The following is a 13,343-nucleotide window of genomic DNA, read 5'->3' as shown; positions in this document are numbered from 1 at the left end:
AAAAGTGAGTTAATACAATGAAGGAGATTAATTTAATCATCAGAAACTCAAAATAATAAGTTATCTCAACTAAATAAATTATTATGAAGTTGATTTGACAAAAGAAAATATGTGGTGATAACAAATCTTGAAAATATATATATTTTTTTTTTACAGTGTATGAATGTGTGTATTGTTTTGGTGACGGCACTTTATGTTTTATATGTGTTAGTTTGGGGGCTATTATTTCCTGATTTTGAGGATATTGTGTCATTAACCTCTGGAATGAGTGTTTTATCATTACAGATGGGTTAAGTGGAATGACAAACTTTTTAAAAAAAGTTGACATTTCTGAGTCAATCTGATGAAAAGACAATACCGAACATGGGACGAGCTTTAATTGGAGTGATTTTCCAGCTCTGTCTGCTATTGGTAATTATAAATACTTTTGTCATGTATGATATTGTTCTGAATTACTCTCTGGATTAGTATGTTAAATAAACTGGAATTGTAAAGTTGAAGATTGCCGTCCATTATGGGGTAAAAACTCTTCTCTAAATTCAACTGAGGGTCTACATTTAAATAGATGACTATGTGGGATCTTAATGATAAACGTAAATAAAAGAAATTATAGACTTGACGGCAGAGAGACAAAGTGACACATTGGCTAAGTCACTATCCAAATTATCCAGAGAGAGGTCCCTCATTTTTTTTTTATGAAAGGCCGGTGGGCGAACAAAGGAGGAGTGAATATAACTTCTTAAAAGGTTTTTATTTCTCAAACCATTGAATGGATGTTTGACATTAGATGTCTAAGAAAACTACAATTTAGTTAATAAAGGTTAAATGAGAAAGCAGCTTTATGGCTGTCTTAGAGGTTGCGATGTGAGTAAGATAATATTTTTGTTTCTGTAAAACTGTAAAGATAAGTGGGACTGAGACGATACTGTTAATATTTTTAGACTTCTATTTTTCTAATATTCTTTAGACTAACCATTTGATAGACAAATATTGTGAAAAGCAGTTATAAGGAAAAATAAAGTTGAAATTAATGATAAGAAACCAAGGGTATTGAAGAATTAATAAAATAATTTCCCCAACGAGGGAACTTGTGTCACTAGGCTGACAGCGGTGAGAGACTTGTTGGAAGAGGGAAGTGAAAAAACAAAAATGTTGTTTTGTGAGATATGTTTGTGTGGATTGTAAGCAAACAATTATACTGGTTAGATGAGGCAGAGAAAAGGAAGGAAAGGATGCAGAAGGAACTGGCATGGTAAATAGGTAAAGATGGAAGAAATGTAGGTTAAATTAAGTTTAAATGGTATGAAATGTTTCAGAATAAAAATAAGGCATTGTATGATTAACACGGTTTAACGTGATATAAAGATAAGGAGTGGACAAAAGCTTTATTAAGCAGAATGGGGAAAATTCTGTATTTTAGTGGTAAAATAATAATTAAACTGATGATGTGGATTTGTTTTATTTTATTACTATTTTTGAAACAATAATAATAAAACAGGTGTAAGATGTTATACAATTAAACTGATACATGCTTTGTGACCGTAAACTGATTGATAATTTCAGTAAAGACTTAAAAGTGCTTGAATCGATTATCAGTAATCTTATTAATATTTTATTTTTTGTTGTTATATTTTTGTTAGACAACCATTGTGTTTTGAACCTAAAGGGTCTATAAAGGGGGTAGTGAAAATAATGGATTAACTATCCAACATTGTTTATGATAAAAGGATTTGAAAATTATGGTTTTAAATAAATAAATAAATAATAGTGCTTCTATTCTGGTATTCATGATTATAGACAATGTCCTTATTTAGGATCCGAGTAGTGACTGCGGGTCTAGCCTATGCTAGGAATACAGCAACGGTGCTTGTTTAGCCCGGCTTCCAGAGGATAAATCTGTACTTGTTTCGTAATCAGTTATTTGTTTTATAAAAATGTTAACCTGACTGATAAACTGAGGAAGAATGACATTGATGTCCTGTTGTGAGTGGAAGGTGGGAGAGCCTCTTAATGGGGACTGGAATTTTTAGTATCCAGCATGTCCGTGACGAGGTGAAGAGACAAGTGTGACCCGTCAGGGGAGCATGCGTCACCACTCCCCCTTCCGTAGTGACCTCACTGGTTAGACCAGACGTGGCGGTATTGGACCCCACATTGGTCTAAAACGGGGGACTGAAGGGGTGGTCAAAATCCCTTGCCTCTTCAGTATATATTTCATAATATCATTTTGAATGATTATGTATTTCTTTTATAAAATCAATAATTAAGTATGTTTATTGTTACTTAATCATTTATTGACATAAATGTATTCTTTGTGCTTTTGCTTGTGAAATAATATTCTTAAATGCATGCTGATGTACATGCACAAGTCACCAGCTTCTTTTAGGTGCACAAGGCCATTTGTCTCTTTCTCTGGTCTCAGGAGAAAGGTTTATGGATCATAAAGGCGTCGTGAACACATATGTCCAACACATATGATACTTCTCTGTACAGATGGTCAAGCTATATTGAGCATTGCTTTATTGAACTTTAATTGTTATATTAAACTGTATTCTTTCTATTATATTTGCTTTCTGAGAAGCAAATGTTATCTGTTTTTCTCCCAAACGAGCGAATGTTTTACCATTATGTTTTGGTACACTTAACTGATAATAAGCCGCTCAGACTCTCTTCAGCCTTGATGGGAGCTCCTATTTGCTAGTGTCCTATGTGAATGCAGTAACAGTGAAAATAATAGGGAAATAGGGATTTGGTTTATGTTTGAGTGTTAAAACATAAACGGGTCTTTGAAGCCAACAGTTTAAGGCACTATTTCTTTGTTGAAGTCTTACTCCAGTTAGACTAAAGTTTAGTGCTAGTCTTCTTGGTTGCAGGTTAAGGAACCACTGCCATTATTGGAGATTGAATGAGTTGTTGTTCTGGACACACTGGCGCCAGTAACCCAAATCTGTGACCTGGAAGGTCATGACGTGCCTCATCGATGGAGATATGTTTCGTCTATCTGTATATGTGTGGAAAATTACTGTGTTTATCTATATCGTAGCCAATGTGAATCATTCAACGTGTAAGCAATCACGTAGCTTAGACCTTGAAAATGGTATAACTGCTGTGATCTTTGTAACTGTAAGGGGGCGGCCTACGAACTCCTGAGGGAGTCTTGAAGCTGACTTCTGCTGATGAAATGGCAAACTATGTTCAGTAAAACTTTCTTTAATTTTTATAATTCTGACTCCGGGTCTTCATTCTTCATATCTGGTTCTGGGTCCTTTAACTGTTAACCCCTAACAGCACACTTTAGGCCCCTTAGTGCCAATTGGGCATTGTTTAAATGCCACGGCCCACCTGAGCATTGTTTCTGACCATCTCCATCCCTTTATGGCCACCATGTACCCATCCTCTGATGGCTACTTCCAGAAGGATAATGCATCTTGTCACAAAGCTCGAATCATTTCAAATTGGTGTCTTGAACATCACAATGAGTTCACTGTTCTAAAATGGCCCCCACAGTCACCAGATCGATTCTCAACCCAATAGAGCATCTCTAGAGCATCTCCACATCTGGGATGTGGAGGAATGGAAGCTTCGTGCTCTGGATGTGCATCCCACAAATGTATTTTCACTTATATTGTTGTATAAATAATGTAATTTAAATCAAAAATAAAAATAAGCTTCGACATGATAATAGCTCCTGCTTTTAAAGCAAGGACTCCATGTAAGTCGTTTTCAATGGCCATCACATGTGTTCAGTGAAGTCTGAGGCCTTTGAAACAAACTGCCAGGCCCAAACAGCTCAGAGCAGTCCTTTTCTTCTGAAGTGTGAATGGCCCTCTCTCTCTCTGAAACGCTACAATTTCTATACAATTGCCAATAGCCCACAAGCATCCCCTAACATGTCCAGACTCACAAACACCACACAACATCTTTCATGTCTATATTTCTCCAAGGCCTTTCTAGTCCGGACATGGCTGACCTACTACATATGTATAACCTGATTTACATAGGTTTGAATAGGACACCAGCATATCCAGATGTCCAGGCATATAATACTTTCTGTATATATATTTACATATGTACACACACACACACTTTTGGGAACAGACTGTTTCGAGCAAATTTATCCGTAGCGCAAAAAATCGAATTAAGAAGATCGCCTGCATCTCAGAGCGTCTTATCTTTCAGCGCATTTTCTGATATGCATTAAAACACGTCTGATGTATTTTTGAAGAAAAGGCATTTAATCTTCAGAGAGTAATTTGTCTGGGTAATGGAGCAGGTAGCTTTTTGAAGCCGAGGCTGACCTTTGAACTCGCCTTGATTGTGCCTCAGTTTGAGGGAGAATAGTTCGGTCAGTCCCCTGAGGCTGGCGGTTTGTGTGTAGCAGGCAGAACGTCTTGAATTGTTAGGGTCAAAATGGGAACAAAGTAATGGAGAAACATCCATGCCTTACATTCCCTTCGGAACCGTCACGCATCAGAAGCACACTGTTATATAACAATGCAATTAATAGAACCTGCGTCACTGAGAAAAGAACCACTGGAATATAAAATTCCTCAATTTTGTGTAAAATGTACACTTTTATTCATTCAATCAAGGACAGCACAAGAAAATGCTACCGTTTTATGCAATGTGCTTGCACGTTAATAAATATCTCAAAACGATTCCTTTCATTTTCCGCTCAAGCTATTACCAAGATCTGTGTAGCTGACACAAAACGAACACGATCCACATAATACCCGTATAAAAACTTGCAAATTCATAATTAAAAAGCACATAAACAAATTTCAATGAAAGAAAAATCAAACAGCCTCAGATATTCATTTCACGGACATGTACTGTACGTCAAAAGCAGAGTTGCTCCCCGGATCTAGGCCACTGTCTCTTTCCTCGAGATGCGTTTGGGGTTACATAAGACTCCAGATAGGCCTGCTCTTCCTCTCTGTCTGCCTCTCTTCCTCAAGGCCTTGTGGCACCTGAGGGATATGCCCAGGTCTTCCATCACAGCACTGAAAGAGACACACTGTCAAAAAAGAACACGAGGGCTTGCGTGAGTCTCCACACACACATGCATACACACAGGCACACTTACATACACACACAAACACGCAATCTAACAGTGTCCACTTCAGCTATTCAACTAGATTTGATGCATATAGTGTCAATGTCACTGCAAACAGATGTTTCATCAATTGTTTATGCTTCTATTTTCAGGCCCTGACATATTCACATCAAAGTTATTTTATGTTCTTCCCTTAGGGGTAAAAAGAAGTTCGAAAAGCCTTTTCAGCAGTATACGGTTAGCAAACATCCGACGACGCCCACGCTGCTGGATGTAAATATGTGCTGCGAGCATAACACGACAAAAATTACAGTGGTGAGAAAACAGCCGTTACGAAAGCATCTGATAATAGCGATGTGGATGTTTGCGAGTCACGTCAGGTTTATATAGCACTTTATACAATAGGCAGCTTTACATTATTACACATGAAAAAAACAGTGGGAGTGTCTCTTACTATAAGACCTACAACCTCAATTTCTACTTAAGAGGAGACCTCCGTATGTTTAAACTTGATTGACTGAACAGAAGAAATGAACTGGGAAGAATCAAAAATCGACCCCTAAACCCTCAATCACTATTCCTTGAGTTAGTCCAATAATACGGTTCACTTGAAGGAGAGAATGAGCGAATTCAGACAGCTGTTGAGTGTACATCGGGTGTACTCTCTTTATTGGGGTGCAATGATGGATAGAATGAGTGCACTCAGTTATATCCACTATGGTTTCGGACACCACTAAAAATGGTCCCCTCAAATAATGCCATATTTGAGGGTATGGGGGCGATTTCGGATTCAGCCCTGGAGAAGATTTCCATGTTGAAGCCTCAGCACACACCTATCTTGAACTAATGGTAGTATAAAGGTTAACTTTTCCAGAAAGTTTGCTAGGCAAGCTGTTTTAAACTCCAGTAACGAACTTCGTTTTGGCCTGATTTTGTTCGAAATTACGTCACATCAGTTCTTTGATATCACTTGAAATATATCAGGGCCTTTAGTCATAAAGATAGTGTGACAACAACAGGAAATGATGTGGAGAATAGGGTTGGGACATCATGGTTACTTTCATTCTATGAAACTGACTTGCAAAGACACTACCGGGTTGGTTAGCCCGTTTTCTATTATGATAATACGGATTCCGAGTGATCCTGCACGTCCTGGTCTTGTCTGTCATGAGACGTTGGACGCATGAAGGCCACAGCTCTAGAAATGCCGCTGGGATGTGGGAGGCAGATAAAGGGGGGAATTAGCTCCCGGCTGATTGCGGTTATCCTGTGGGCTAATTTCAGACGGTAATCTTACACTTTTTAATTGTTCTTTCTTTTTGAGTCCATCAATATTTAATCAAGTCATAATGAAGACTCTCCTCTCAATGTCTTTTCTCTTCTAAACACAGCTAAAGTTAATTACGTTCCAGAGTCCGATATTGGTGTTTCAATGACTGTATGCTCAGTGTCAGGTGTTTATATAAATATATATATAAAGGTGTTCACTGATTCTTGAGATAGCACAAAACATATACTACAACTTTACCAGTTGTTAGTTTCTGTATGTACTTTTTACATTATCTGACAATAGCTGTTTTGGTCGAAAATATTCGTTAGGCGAAATTTTGGCGCATCCCTACAATATATTGAATATAAAGACCATGAAATGCCAGCTCAAATGTAATTGTCAGGTCCCGTTAGCAACAAGCAAAACTAGAAAAATAAATACTGCATTTAGAACATCAAAATGTGATTTTTAATTTGTTCACACAGTAATATCTGTTTGACTGTAGAAGCATTTCAATAGAATGAGCTGAAACCGTCTCTCATGTAGTCTCGTTTATTAAAGTGAATGCTAGATTGGTCAAAAATTATAAATATTTCACACATAATTTTCTATCTCACAGTCTTAACCAATATTGAGTAAATGGCACTGGAACTTTTAGATTAACCGAAAACATTTTTCTGTATTGAAGCCTGTTTTGTCTCTGTACTCAAGAATCAGTGTGCTATAGCACACCCTCATTAAAATTATTATTACCCTCACTGTGTGGGTCAATCTTTTGAGAAAGCCCTGAGAAAATGAGAGGGAGAATTTTGGACATCAAATGTAGATAGTTCGCACTTAAAATTTAGCTTCGAATGGCTTCTGCCAGTATATAAAAGTTTCTGAGAGCACTCCATTTCTTATCTGTCCGCAGACAGGGTGTGCCACAAAAAATGAAAGTGTTCTTCATCTCTTTGAAAACCGTAGTAAATTTCTGAGCCGCATCGGTGCTGGATTGAGGTCAAGGGTTTGGGCAGATGGTTTGGAAGTAACCAGTAGATGGGCAAATGAGGGAAAGGAGTTTATATTTCTTTAAATAACGCACAGCCCTTACAGATACGAGTGTATGGCTAACGCGAAGAACATATGTCATCCCCGAGGAGCCGCCCGCTCTCTAAATCTGTTGATAAGGACGTGCCAGTGGAGGAGATGGAATCACTTCTTTGCAGCTGCCGGGATTGGACTCCGTAAAAGAAACAGAAGGCCTTGTGCATGCAGATCAATGATAAAAAAAAAAACAGAACAGAAAGACAAAAAGCAGGACAAAATTAGTAACATGCAAATTATTAATATGATAACAAAATATAAGCAACATTCACAAGCAACTAAAATAAAATTCATGCTAAAATATGCATTCAGCTAACAAATGTACATTAGCATTGGATCCGTACCAAAATGTTGTCATTAGTATGATGCTAACCTTTCATACTTAAGTGACACTAAGTTAAATTAGGGCTTTTTGATTTATTTCATTTTGATTTTCATTCATTTTCATTTTTGTTTTTATAGAAGAATGTATATATTCAAGTTAATGTAATGTAATCTGCATTAATTAATAATAAAAAAATAATCAATATAAATACTCACATAATTTTATATTTATATTTTATATAGTAATATGTGTATCTATACATTTCATATAAAACTCAATACAATTCATTCTGCAGTAATTCATAAATAATATATACACGTAATTTAATAATTAATATTTACAAAGCAATATATATATATATATGTATGTACATTTACTTTTAATTTATTAGAATATAAAATATATTATAATTCAATTTTCTTTGTAAAAATGTCCCCCCAAAATTTACGTACATTATCAAAACGACTAGTTGTCTAATGCCTTTCTTTTTCAAATCTGAAAATCGGACATTTAATACTTTTTAAATAACAGAGTTTGGTTATCACTGAAATTTGACAAGTGCAAATGACTTTACTTTTGTTAAACATCCCATCTGGATTTGATCTATAAATCCAGTTAAGCAATTAAAATGTCAATGCATTACAGACATATTTAATGGCTGTTGTGCATGAATGCATTAACTTTTACACTTCACATCACACTGCCTGAATTGCCAAATTGTGTTGAATGGCAATACTTAGTCATCCAGATCAGGAAATAAAATTAGCAAGAGGATGATATTTTACATTGATTAAGTTTTTGTCACTTTGGTACTTTGGCAAAACACTATGTATGACATGCAAAACAAGCAGGACAAACAGCATGTGCTTTCAGTCTGCGACAGGTTCCTGACCAGTGGGCTGATGCAAGTGTCTCATTTGTGTTTACATGCCTCATTTCGGCTGTGACAGCGGTGAGGTAATTAGCTCCTGTAAGATTCGGACCCCGCGGGGCCATTCTACCCGCCTCCCACTCACCTCTTCAATATCGCTGTTTTTGCGCGACTTGTAAATGAACTCTCCGATAGCAACAAACACGGACAGCACGAGACCAGCGGCCAGCACGATGAAGATGCCTCCGATGTTCTCCACACCCAGGGCACTGGCTTCTTTATTGTCCTCCTCGGGGCATCCGTTACCTCGCCACCATTTTTCCTTCATCATGTGCAACTTTCCCTCTTCCTGGAGCTGCAGGATGGCGATGGTCACCTTGTCGCGGTAGGGCGAGCCTGCAAACAACCACAGTTGTTTGAGTGAAATAGTTGCGTACCTATTTTAAAGTAAATTCCAATAAAAGTTCCAAATTATTTATATTTTATATTTATAAAGTCAATGGAATTTAATTTACAATTATTAATAAATATTCAATTTAGATACACACTTAATTTCACATTTAGATTTTACATAGAAATTTCTACATACATACAATATATTATGCAATAATAATCTGTATACATAATAACATAAATAAATTACATGAATATATTTATATTTTATATATACTATATTTATTTTATATATTTTATGAAACTGAAATCAATGAAATCAATTTAATCTGTAATGATTTATAAATAATATTTAAAGAAATATAAAATATAGGGACATATACAAGAAATATATGAATTGTATAACAAAATAATTTATATAATTAAAATATATTTAATAATATTTCCCCACACATGTATCAGAGAAATCAAATCCCGACTTTGGATGGTCAGGCCAGAACTAAATCAAGCAAAGCAACTCAGACTCAACTTGTTGTGTAGTGTCTTTCCTCTTATAATAAATTCTCAACAGTACATATTGAAAAACATGCCACGTTTATTGCCTGAGGTAAGTAAGGTCATGGTTAGAGGGCTCAACAGCCTGTCAGATGGTATGTGGGGCACCATTACCTATTGGCGTGCCAACTCCATAGCCCTTAGAGTCGATCAGGCCTCCGACCTGGGTGAGGTTGCAGTTTCTCTGTGTGATGTACTCTATGCTGGTGGACTCCATGAGGAGGGCATAGTCAGTGGTCAGGACTCTTGTAATCCCTTCCTTGTTGTTCTTCACCAGGGCTGTGTTCTTCCTGCTGCTCATGAACGCCCACATCTTCTCGTACGTTGAGATTTTTGATTTCTGAAAGAGTTTCAAAGAGTTGATTTAGCCTTCAAAAAGCACTGAAGACATTACAGTCATGAGTCACGCCACCTGAATCGATATTTCTTTTCATTCTACAAATAGATCTTTCATCAGCTACTGGAATAGGCTTTTCAAGTCTGATAAGTTCGCCCTGATCTCTCATTAGGCCGAGTCAAAAGGGGACAAGTTGTAAAATGTTGCGTCTGAGTGTGTCGGAGGACAGCAGGGAGAAATGGAGCAGCTGTGTGCTAAATCTCTCACAGCTGATTCGATTTGTCTTGCTTCTCCACAGGTCTGTATTTTTCCAGATACACGCGGATGTAATCATACTCTTTCTTCAATATCGGTGGATAAAGCCCTCGCCAGCCTCTGTACACACTTCTGTGCAAGCCGTTTGTCTTTCTCTCTCTCTCTCTCTAAATGATGAATGGTGCACATGTGTGGATTCTACTCATAAAATAGATCACTGGATTATTGGAATTACTGGAATTTTAGATGGCTGGATTGGTGGAGGTAAACAGAGTTCAGTAGGATTCAGGCGGATTTGTGAAGTGTACACTTGAGGTATTAGCAAGGACTCTGAGATGTCTTATACTGCATGTACAGTATTTTAGTGCATAAACCTTCATCCAATATTTATCTTGGATATTATATTATTATATTTCATTTAATTTATTACATTCGATTGTATATGCTCATACATACGCATATGCTCTAATTCAAAGCTTATGTAAAGTTCATTTTTAAAAACACTAATCATAATCAAGTTTCAAAATGAATATCAATTTTCATATTGAACATTAATTTGAGAAGCCAGAATATTCTTGTAGTACATTTATTTGTGGTAACACTTGTAATGCACTCAGCAAGGATGCATTAAATTGATCAGAACTGATTAATTAAAAAAAGATTCATTTAAAAAATCATTAAAAATTGCATCATAGTTTCTAGGGATGGTCAGATTTTAATCCATAAAATCTTACCTACATGCTCTGGAAATACAAACTGGAATACAGAAAGCGAAGCGCTGAAAAGGAGCGGGCCGCATAAGGTCTATAGCTTTAGCCAAGTAGCATGTAATGTCACTCCGAGAGTATTTTCTCAAGATATATGCCCTACGTTATGTTATTTGTGCGCTAGTTTCAATCGAGACAATCTGCTCTAAATAAAGATGTCCAATTTACTATGGTTTACTAATGTTTCTCAAAGTTACAAAGCAGAAAGTTGGCGCAGAAGCCTCTGTTGTTTACTGTTTACATACACATCGGCGACAAAAATTTGACGTTTTTTTATGTCACCAAATTGCGATTGATTCGTGAATTTGATTATCGGCCAATAACGATCTGCGGCCGATTGATCGGAGCAGTCCCAATAGTTCCCACAAAAATATTATCCAGCACAACTTTTCATTCTTTGTTAAGAAATGAGCTCCAAATCAGCACAATAGAATGATTTCTGAAGGATCATGTGTCACTGAAGACTGGAGTAATGAATAAAGTCTTAAAGTTTCGTCAAAGGAATATATTACATTTAAAAAAAAATAGAAAACAGTTATTTCACAATATTACTGTTTTCACTACATTTTTAATCAAATAAATGCATCCTTTTGAACAGTATAGTGAAAATACATTCACAATATGCAATCATTTATGTGGACAAAACACCATAAAACTGTTCTCGGTGAGAATGCAAACCAAATTTTTGTCAAAATCCATTAGCACAAATTTTGTTTGCATTGCTACCTGATTAGCATAATTTCATTTGTGAATGGCACTAAAACAATGCAGACATCCTGTGCAAATAACTAAGTGGCACAATTGTCTAGTGCAATTTATTTATGAAATTCCCCTTTCAGTTTGAAGGGACATTTATTGGATGTGAAATTTTCTGGTTAACATAACTCAAAACTCATCTGTGTGTGACTCTGCATTCGTTTTATTAGTTTGTATCTTACCATGAGACAGACACACAGGATTGATCTCCTTTTTCTACTTCCAAGCAGAAAATCCAATAAACTTACTGCTAAAAGCTCTAGCTTGTTCTGTGCAGCAGCCTCTTGTAAAATTGATAATTTGCTGAGTGTTTGGATAGTGGCTGGCTGATCCTTCTGTATTTCAGTAGCTTTTATGTGAACGGTATGTTAAGGCACATCGATCCTGCACGAAAGATGAGAACATGTTACCTTAAAGAAAGTCATTGTGGAGCCATCTCTCACTGCCCCATATTCAATTCTAGTCTGCTTGGCTAAATCGTCAGCCGAATCGATTGGGGAGTCCATTCTCTCCACTGTGAGGAAAGCAGCCAGGTTGGCCGTGTATGAAGATATGATGATTAAAGTGAAGAACCACCAAATCCCTCCCACGATTCTGGTGGACAGAGCTTTAGGCATCAGCTCAGATCCTGAAATAAACAAAAGCTTAGCAAAACACTGGCCTCAAAAAGTACCATGCTGGAAAAAAAAAAAAATGTTTGAATGTCATAGCAATAGATAACAAAATTCATAACCAAGTGACATTTAAAGAAAGACAGCTTTACAAACAAATGACATTTAACAAAAAAAAAGTTTGGTTGGTTTTCAATTAAATAACATTAGAAACACATTTGACACCTGTAGTTACTCTGCTAGAAACTGATTCTTACATCCACTATGAATTATTATCTTTGTTTACACGGACAGCAACAACTACATGCAATGTGAAACCAATGGCCGGAGTCACAAAACATTCTCAACTTACTTTTCCCCTGAAAATGCTTGTTAATGTTACTGTGTTGGACTAAAACTTACTGACTTTTCTCACACAGATGTAAATGTAAATGTACTTTATTTATATAGCACCTTACATCAACCGATAGGTGCTTTACAACAGAATAAACAACAAATCAAGACTACCAATAACACAAATACAATAAAAAAATGAGAGAAAAGTAAGAGGAATAAATAAAAAATAAAATCGATATAAACGTGCCATCACACTACTAGGTAGTAAAAGCCATTTTAAAAACATGCGTTTTTAGTCATGATTTGAAAAGGCCCAGGTCAGTAATAATACGCAACTCACTGGGGAGCTTATTCGGTCACCCCAGTGTTTAAGTTTTGACCTGGGCACTTCCAGCATAAGCTGATTGGACGACCTCAACGTCCTACCGTAATTTCGAATGGTCGGCATGTCTAATATGCAAGATGGAGCGAGGCCGTTAAGAGCTTTAAAAACGAATAATACAATTTTATAGTGAATTCTAAAATGTACTGGGCCAATGGAGAGAATAAAGAATCAGAGTTATGTGGTCTTGTTTTTCACAGGGTATTAACAACTTCCCAAAAACTGTTTTTGTGCTTTTTTCTCTCTTGACCTTGTTTCTGGCCTAAAAAATTCCACTTTAAATGATCTCATTATGCTATGGTATTGTCAAATATTGGATTAAATCTTTGAAATCAACTTATTT

General features: G+C 36.4%; 1 protein-coding gene across 6 annotated transcripts in view; it reads right to left on the bottom strand.

Annotated features, from left to right (window-relative positions):
- Positions 1-4,293: 4,293 nt before the first annotated feature.
- The window catches only part of grik1a (glutamate receptor, ionotropic, kainate 1a), a 45,281-nt gene continuing 36,231 nt past the window's right edge, over positions 4,294-13,343 (bottom strand). For 2 of the 6 annotated variants that reach the window (XM_039667532.2, XM_089126522.1), the window contains 5 exons: positions 12,082-12,299; positions 9,671-9,896; positions 8,754-9,004; positions 7,420-7,570; positions 4,862-5,003 (listed from right to left, as the gene is read on the bottom strand). In XM_039667532.2, the coding sequence (XP_039523466.2) occupies positions 7,436-7,570; positions 8,754-9,004; positions 9,671-9,896; positions 12,082-12,299 (830 nt within the window). In that variant the 3' untranslated portion in view covers positions 4,862-5,003; positions 7,420-7,435. Of the gene's footprint in view, positions 5,018-7,419; positions 7,571-8,753; positions 9,005-9,670; positions 9,897-12,081; positions 12,300-13,343 lie in introns of all 6 variants that reach the window. The other 4 variants (XM_039667531.2, XM_039667534.2, XM_039667533.2 and 1 more) reach the window with 3 other exon arrangements.

The sequence above is a fragment of the Pimephales promelas genome, chromosome 23 (genome assembly GCF_988280905.1).
Source record: "Pimephales promelas chromosome 23, fPimPro1.hap1.1, whole genome shotgun sequence".
NCBI lineage: Eukaryota > Metazoa > Chordata > Actinopteri > Cypriniformes > Leuciscidae > Pimephales > Pimephales promelas.
This window is presented reverse-complemented; position numbering and strand designations above follow the sequence as displayed.